Source organism: Brachypodium distachyon, chromosome 2, assembly GCF_000005505.3.
Source record: "Brachypodium distachyon strain Bd21 chromosome 2, Brachypodium_distachyon_v3.0, whole genome shotgun sequence".
NCBI lineage: Eukaryota > Viridiplantae > Streptophyta > Magnoliopsida > Poales > Poaceae > Brachypodium > Brachypodium distachyon.
In genome coordinates this window covers 4,819,817-4,828,601 of record NC_016132.3, presented here as the reverse complement: position 1 = coordinate 4,828,601, position 8,785 = coordinate 4,819,817, and the positions used below count along the sequence as shown (strand labels likewise).

General features: G+C 42.6%; 1 protein-coding gene across 1 annotated transcript; it reads left to right on the top strand.

The window, feature by feature from the left end:
* The first annotated feature begins 7,434 nt into the window (after nt 1–7,434).
* On the top strand, nt 7,435–8,133 carry LOC112270885. Its single transcript, XM_024459432.1, has 2 exons — nt 7,435–7,751; nt 7,859–8,133. The coding sequence occupies exons 1-2, from the start codon at nt 7,469–7,471 to the stop codon at nt 7,903–7,905; spliced, it is 330 nt and encodes a 109-aa protein (XP_024315200.1). The 5' UTR covers nt 7,435–7,468; the 3' UTR covers nt 7,906–8,133.
* Nucleotides 8,134–8,785: the final 652 nt, after the last annotated feature.

Genomic DNA, 8,785 nt, shown 5'->3' with positions numbered 1-8,785 from the left:
CTTTTGGCTCGTTAGCTGCTGTTAATTAGTTTCTAGCTTCAGCTTTCAGCATTTGAGAATGTGAAAGTAATAGCAGTTTCAAAAATAAGAATGTGAAAGTAATTTATTTTTGGCAATACTAAAACACACTTCTTAGAGAGTATTTGTACGGAATTGCACAGTTTGTAGTATGAATATTTCACAATCTATGTATGTGAAACTTAAACAGCAGTAATGCAATTGTAGCTTTCTGAAATTTTTCTCGCGAACATACAAATCATTTTCATTAATTGTGCAAAAAAGTTGCACATCCAGTTTTTGTGTGAAATACTAAGTGGTTTAATGTGCAAGTTCTAGTAGATGTGCACATTTTATAGCGATGTTTAAGCCTTTTGTTTGTGAGTGTTCTTCCAATTTTTTGTGAGTAGATGGCATCTGACATCATCCCCCCCCCCCCCCCCCCCCAGCACCCGCCCCACCTACCATATAAATCCAGTAGCTCACCCTTAAACCCTACTCCGTACCATCTTCCTCCCCATGCGCCGCCACCTCTCGAGTCCTTCCACCTTCCTGTACTGTTGAGACGTCTTGTAATGAACACATGTCCTATGTCCTTAGTACGTCTCATACGATGCATCCTTGCTGCCTCCTCTTCTTTTCCCATCCATATGTTACCCGTGATCATCAGATGATCAGATCCTCATCTTCCTCCAAACTTTTGTATCAATTTCTGCACCATCATCTCCCGCGCCCACTAGTTGGTCTTCATCCTACCTCATTAATTCTAAGGTTGGAGACTCGGTGAGCAACAATTAATCGATCCCCAAAATGCTCGCCGGAGATGAAGGCAGATGTGTTGGAAACCGAATCCGGCGGACCCAAAATGTATAGTGATAAATCCAATCCCCCTCTCCAAAATACCTTTTAGATCTTACTGATTTGTTTTATAGGCCTTGTATATATATCTAGTGCAAATCTTCCTTCGGTGCAAACTTGCAAACTATCCGCATGGACCATCGGTTCTAAAACGTGTGGTGCAGATCAAATATGGGAATCAAGCGTATACCAAACATAGGGTAAGTATAATGGGTTATGTGAAAAATGTGAGTATGTAGGTATTTTGATTCCCACCTTTGATATGCACCGCACGTTTTAGATCTGATATTGGGCTTGAACTAAAATAGCTCCCTACAATTCAGATCCTTACCACTCCGAATTGCGTGGAATTGGACTACGACTGCCGCCGTCACTACCACAGCGCCGGCGGCGACCAGTCCGAGCTTTGACGAACTCCGGCAGGCGACATCTTTGACGAACTCCAGCGAGCTTGCACAATTACTCCGGTGAGCTCCCGACGAATTCAATTCTATGGACATGCAAACAACTTTTTTGAGTTGGCTGCTACCTTGATTAATTCCATCTACCAAAATCTTGTACAACCAAAAGACAGAACGTGTATAGAGCCCATTTCAATACAAAGGTAGATTTTCTATTGGAGCTAATTCAATTCCAAGGCCTTGAATATCTATATACTCCCTCCGTCCCATATTAAGTGACTCAAATTTGTTCAAATATGGATGTATCTATGCCTAATAAGCATCTAGATACATGTAATAAAAAGTCATTTAATATGGAACGGAGGAAGTACATCCAAATAAAGCTTGAGATTTCACTTCGGTTTCACTAGCTAAGATTTTCAAATTTTATTGTTGTTTCATTTTGATTGTGAAACGAGAGTGAACCCAGAGTGTCCTGGTGAAATAGAGATCGCTAGAAATTAATTGTATTAGATGCACCAAACCTTGCTTGAGTTTAGTTTTTATACATATGGGTTGCTGACTTAAGAAAGCCATGTTACTCTGAAAATTGAATGACTTCAGAAGCCCTGTCACAAAGATTCTTTGCCCTCTCAGTTACCATCCAAATATCCAAATTTTTCTCGTAAAAAGAAATCTTATTCCAATTCCAACCGTGGTGTTACCCACCCCTGTCTCGAAAGTCCAACCAGATGCACCCACTGCCCACTTAAGTGCTGTCGACCATGTCGTCATGCTGAAGGAGATGGAGAAGGAGAAGACCTTGCTCCCCTCATTCCCTAGCTATAAGCAGGGTGCCTCCACCACTTGCCAGATCTAAGAGCGATGCTCAAGGATAAGGAGCCTTTTGGCCGGTTTGCTTACTTGCATCTAGATCTGCTCATCGTTCATTTGAAGGAGCCAGTTCTGCTTTGGCTATTTTGTGGGTTTTGTACATGAAACAAGGATCAATATGGAGCAGTGGTGGCAACTGCAGTAAAACTTCTCCTTGATGTTTCTTATGTTGTGGTAGTATGATCAGACACTATACCTTGCTGGAATCATGTGGATATTGTAGAGAAAGCCACGGAGCAAGAGGCACGAAAATGTGCATTTGGCATTAATGGTTAGATGCAGTTAACTTTTTTTTGTGGTCCTACTTAGGCTGCGTTTGGCATTGAGGCGGACAATGATAATCCAGCTTTTCCAACCAACTTTTGACTATTTTTCCATTTGGCTAACCAACTTTTTCATGCTTTGTGTGTACTCTTCTATAGAGATTATAAAATAAGTTCAGCACAATATAGTTCAGCAATGCCTAACTAATCCTTAGTAGCTGGTCACTTCCATATTTACGTTTTCTAATTTTGTTATCTCGTCATTTGTCCCTCTCACCCTCGTCTACTTATTTTCACCATCTGAATATAATCAACAGTTCAGATCAACACATCGTTTGGAGAGGATTTTGTTTTTTGGAAAAACGTCCCTAATCCAATCACCATCCTCCCGATCCACACTTAGTTATCGCCTCCAAGCCAGTTTGAGTGTGTCTCGCCGTCGTTGTCCTTCACAAGACGAGCCGCCGCCGGATCAGATCTCCTCGTTAGATCTTGAGTGGCAGCGCAGTCATTTCATGAGTTCAGATGATGGGATCCATGAAAAGTAGCCACATCATGCATCGATGTGCAAAAAAATCAACAATTCATATACACGTCAGATCAAATCTGGGTTTGATCACCCTAGACCGGCATGAGGACCAAATTTACGCGGTATTGATAGTCATGCATTAGTGTTGGCGTACATGCATATGGAATAGGACCAATAGGTGTGCCCACTTGCATGCTCTAGTCTCGATCGTGTCGGCGGTGAAGCACTCAACGTTCATGATTCTGAATGCAATTATTGCCTTGAACAGGAGTGTTAGCAGAGCATATATAGTACTATAGGAGTGCTACTCCTACAGTCCTGTACTCCAGTAGACCCAGCAATTATTTGGAGAGTTGTTTGAAAGATACTCTAATGCATGAGAGAGCAACGTTGAGAACTTCATGTGTTTTATACATGCACTTTAATTGGTTAGGAGGGCAACAGACATACTGAGAATAGGGAATTATAAATCATAAGAGAGATAAACCCGTCCGTTATTGAAACCATGTAGCTTTGCAAAGGCATCATCAAGCGCATACATTCATTGCAAAACAGGCGGTAGACATGCATGACCAGAAGACATATAATATATATATATATATATACACACACTCGCGTTATCGTTAGAGGGGACAACAGTTAAGCTAAACTTTGAAAATAATGTTTGGCTTGAAGGCAATCATGCACCCCAAAATTAAAGATTTACATCTATCTGTCAGCATATGGAGTTGGTACTCCATCCTCACACCACCTGCAGACAGTTGGTCACAGAGGGACCTGAACCGAAGTAATAATGCGTGGTCATTCTCATGAATAGTATTGTATGTTTGATTTAGTAATTCTACGCATCAAATCTGTGTAGTACTAGAGGTACAAGATTCTGATTGCCATTATTGCCCTGACAGAAGTGCGCAATGCTAGAAGAGTAGTGGTGCTACTACTAGTACTATACTTATAGACTAATGGAGCAGATGCAACTGGCGTCAACCACATATGATCAAGCGGCATATGCAGCTGTTGTAGGTAATTTGTAACATACCACTTTCATGCACCCTGAAATTGGGTGTTACTTTTGTTAAAATTAGTAGAAAAAAAACATCTATCCAAAAATAATTTAGGATTGGCTAGAAATTATTTTTTGCTTTCTTTGATTGACTTGTAGTCTAGTTTTGCTTACTTTGATTGATTATCTATGTGCTAGCCGCAAGGTACTCTAGTTTCTGGCCAGATCTGTGTGCTTGTTTGCAATTAACTTGGTTAATCCCTTCACTAATGGGCCATTTCCTAATTCAGCCCATATCTTCACCGAAGTCCCGTTGAAGTCTCACGTATGTAGCCCGTCAGTTCCTTATACCTAACCGCACGACCCTCCTTCTCATTGGCTTGGAAACCAACCACTTCCCATACCCAGCCGTAGCCAGGAAGAGGAGGAGCCTCTGGAGTTCGCCTTGGCCGTGGAGAGTAGCCAGAGTCCCTGGAGATTGCTTTGGTTGTGGAGGAGAAGAGCAGCGACGCCAGCAGAAAGGAGGAGGAGAGCAGCAGGCGTGTACACCCATCTACAGCAGCAAGTGAATCCCAAGCAGGTCGCCCAGATCATCCTTTGATCTAGGTATCCATCACTTCGTTTGGTCCATGTTAATTTGTTTCTACGTGTTAGATCAATCAACTTGTGGTAAGGATCACGTAGTGTGCTGGTTCCAGCCGCATGATAGATGTGCCATGGTTGCTACAATTTTTGTCCCACTCGATTGAGAGATATAGATGATTACAAGTGCAGTCCAGCCTAATTTTTTGTCTACCCCTACACCTGATTAATCTACCACTTGGAAAATCTGATCCATGTCTTGCAGCCACATGAAAATGTACATGTGTAGCTTATCTCCTAAAGATTAGTTTTGGTTGATTCATAATCCCATGCAAGAGTAATCACTTTTGATGGTTTCATTCCTGTTTTTATGTGTACTTGCAGATCATAATCACTAGAACGCGTAGGAACTTAAATCATATTTTTTTCTTCTAACGTGTGGATTGTTTACAGTCACTGCCTAACAATGCGTTTTTATGTTATGATCGTGTTTCAATTAGAGATCTCAAGCTTTAAACTTTTCTGAACATTGCCAAACGTCCAGGTTGATGTAAAAATGATATTACACTAAGTAACTAACATTTTTGCTAGGTTTCCATTGTTGGAATATTGATCTCGGTTAAAAATAAATCGATCAAGAGGATAAGTACGAAAGCCCCAACGGGTCACTCCCGAGTCAAACACGCCTTAATCAGAGGTTCTAACCAATTTTGGTTTCGGTCCCCTGATGTGCAGCGCTACATATAAAAGGGGAGGCCGGCACTCTCACGAGGTATTATCCATCTTCGTGAGGGCTTCGCCAAAAACCCAAAATCCCAACGACCCTACCGATCGGGGTAAGCGCTGAAGCATCGGGAAGATCGACTCCAACCACGATGTCCGCTCCGGTGACCGGGCAGTGCCGGTACAGACCGGAAGGACGCCGCTACCTCCATCGTGCGACTACTTCCTCTACATCATCTCCAACCATGGCATCCTCCTCCATCGCACATATGGTTATATCTTCTCTAAATCTTCCTCGTGTTAGTACTCTAATGATGACCAGTGTTTGATTAAGATTAATCTGACGATAACGTTTAATTAAGGTTAGATTAACACTCTTAATGTTCTAAAAATGAAATCGGATTGTTTTATGCCGTGGTATTAATGGGCTCACTCACGAATAGCACTCAGCAAGAAATTAGAAGGAGGGGAAAACGAATTGCAAAACCCTAGAAAAATTCCCCAATTCACCCGAAACCCTAGAATGCAAATAAAAAAAAATGAGTTTTGGGATATTTTTTTGTACTAACCTTATGGACGGCGGCATCACGTCCCGCCGTCGTCATCTCAAGAGTCTCCGCCAGCCGCCATGAAAGGGCCACGGCGGCGCCTATCCTCCCCTCGGGGAGGAGCCGCATGGCAACGCCAGCATGCGAGGGCGCCGCCGCCGCCACCACGTCGCTCCGGCGCGTGGGAAAGCCGCCGCTTTCGTCGGCGCGTGGTAGGCCGGCCCGTCGCCGCCCCTTTTTCGTCGCCATCCCGCCGCCTCCCGCCACTAACGCCAGCGCCGGCGGCTCCGCTCGACGAAGCAGCGCGCGGGACGAAGTCCAGCGCACGCTGGTCCGGCGAGCGCCGCCGCCGCGCCGGGATTCCGCCGTCGCACGCGCGTTTCGCCACGGGCGGCGCCGTCCGTACCGGATCCGAAAAGAACAGGGAGAAAGGGGAGAATGAGGGGGCGGCTAGGGTTTTTCGCCCATTTTGTTCAGTCGGGGAGACACCTCAGCCGTTGGATCTGACCCAACGGCTGGGGATCACGCAGGGCACAGAAGGGGCGTGTGGAAGGTTCTGGGCCGTTTTCGGCCACGGGCTTCGGCCCAAGTTAAAAAGGCCGTGCAATTTTTCTTTTGTTATCCGCTGCGCCCGCGCGAGGAATTAGTTGGGCCGGCCCAGTTTCGGCAAAAATTCATGTCTTAATGTTTTTTCTTTAATTCCAGTGCATTTAACCTATAAGATGTTCAATTTAATGTGTTTTGCACTGTTAATTAATGAAAAATGGCCGAAAATTATTCTTGCTGACTGGAATTGGACACTTAATTATTCTAAATGAGGTTGATCCAACGAGATACTTTATTTAGAATATTTAATTTGTCTTATGATGTTTACCTTTTAGGCATCAATTAATGATTAAAATTATAATGTATATTCTTGATGTCTAATTTGGTAAAATATTTTGGCTCTAAAATTAATTCTGACAAACGTTGTTTTAATTTATGAGCTACCCCATTATGTTTGCTAAAATTCTTTGTCTTTTCTGCCCAACGGTGATATGACTTAGAATTGTATACTCCTGCGTGTTTATTAATCTACTAACGTAAATTTTTAATCATGCAATTAACTTATGATTTTTCTTATGTTATAATTGACAGCCGCTACACTGATGCGCTATGACAACATTGAGGTGCTAACGGGGAGCAACTTCCAGAATTGGAAGTCCCACGTTGAAATGAGTTTGGGGGTCAATGGACTCGATTATGCTCTCAGGGAAGAGAAACCCAAGCCTCCAACTACTGGAGTTGCTAGGTATGATGAACTTATGAAAGCTTATGAAATAAAGCTGGAGAAGTGGGACAATTCAAATCATGTCGCCTTCCTTGTTATGAAAACTTCAATCTCCCCTGATATCATCGGGGCTCTCCCTGACAAGGGCAATGCTAAAGAATTTCTTAAAGCAGTTGAAGAACAATTCAAAAGTTCGGTTTCTCGAGAGCTTCTTGGCAAGCTTCTTGAGAAGTATGTGATTGAAGGAAATGTAAGAGGCCATATCTTGAGGATGGTGAATGCAACTTCGAAGCTTAAGTCTTTGGAGTTTGTCCTTAATAAAAATATCCTAATCCTCCTGATATTAGAGTCTCTCCCTCCAGAATTTGATCAATTCAAGATTAATTACAATTCCTTGAAAGAAAAATGGTCGCTCACGGAGATGACTCCTCGAGTTGTTGAGGAAGAACAGAGGATCATGAAACAGGCAAAGGACCAGGCTTTCCATGTTGGCTCTTCCAAGAGAAAGCATGACGGCCAGGCATCTTCCTCAAAGGCCCCAAAGAAGCAATTCATCCACAATGATACTCAGGCTGCTCCAAAGGGCAAGGGCCAGGCCGCCAACACCTCTGCTGAAGATGTGAAGAATACTTGCCATTTTTGCAAGGAGGTAGGACATTTCCGAAAGAATTGCCTTGGATTTCTCAAGTGGATGATGAAGAGAGGTAATGATGAAGTTACTTTTGTTGATGAATCATTGTATGTTGATTTTTCTTGAAATACATGGTGGATTGACTCAGGTGCAACCGTTCATGTTGCAAACTCTTTGCAGGGATTAAGTTTGATCCGCACCATAAAGGCAAGAACAAGAAACATTAAAGTCGCCAATGGGAAGGAAGCCGATGTTGAAGCCGTGGGGACTCTCACATGGGAGCTACACACCGGCTTTCATCTACATTTGAATAATGTCCTTTACGTACCTACATTGAGTAGGAATTTAATTTCGGTTTCTTGCTTAGACGATATTTCTATTGCATGTTTGTTTGGAAATCAACAATGCGTTATCAAACATTGTAATAATGACGTTGGCCTCGGTGTCAGACGAGGCAAATTATATATGTTAATGCTTAATTCTTTGGTTGATGTTTTAAATGTGAGTGATGTTAATGTTTTAAATGATGAATGTAATGTTGAGAAGAAATGGAAAAACACAAGTACTTCTTCAAAATTGTGGCATCGTCGCTTAGGCCACATTTCGAGGGGGAGAATGGAACGTCTTATTAAAAATGAAATACTTCTTCCATTAGACTTCTCAGATGCGGACAAGTGTATTGACTGCATTAAAGGAAAATATGCAAAAACAATTAAGAAGGGAGCTACAAGAGCCTCACGGGTCCTCGAATTAATTCATATTGACATATGCGGACCTTTGAATATTAAGTCTGTAGACGGGTTCGATTCATTCATCACATTCACGGACGATTTTTCTCGTTACGGATATATTTACCCCATGCGTGAACGATCTGAAGCTTTGGATAAATTTAAGATATTTAAAGCCGAAGTTGAAAATCAATTAAATGAAAAGATCAAAGTTGTACGTTCTGATCGTGGGGGAGAATATTATGGAAGGCACGCTCCTTATGGGCACATTCCAGGACCTTTTTCAAAATTTCTAGCTGAAAATGGGATTGTTGCCCAATATTCAATGCCTGGTGAACCTCAGCAAAATGGTGTGGCTGAGCGTTGCAATCGCAAGCTC

What these genes read in the sequence shown, in the direction of transcription:
- LOC112270885 (XM_024459432.1), top strand. Translation starts at nt 7,469, where the DNA reads ATGACTCCTCGAGTTGTTGAGGAAGAACAGAGGATCATGAAACAGGCA. An exon ending in CAAGTGGATGATGAAGAGAG is followed by an intron (nt 7,752 to 7,858) that starts GTAATGATGAAG and finishes AACTCTTTGCAG; the next exon opens with GGATTAAGTTTGATCCGCAC.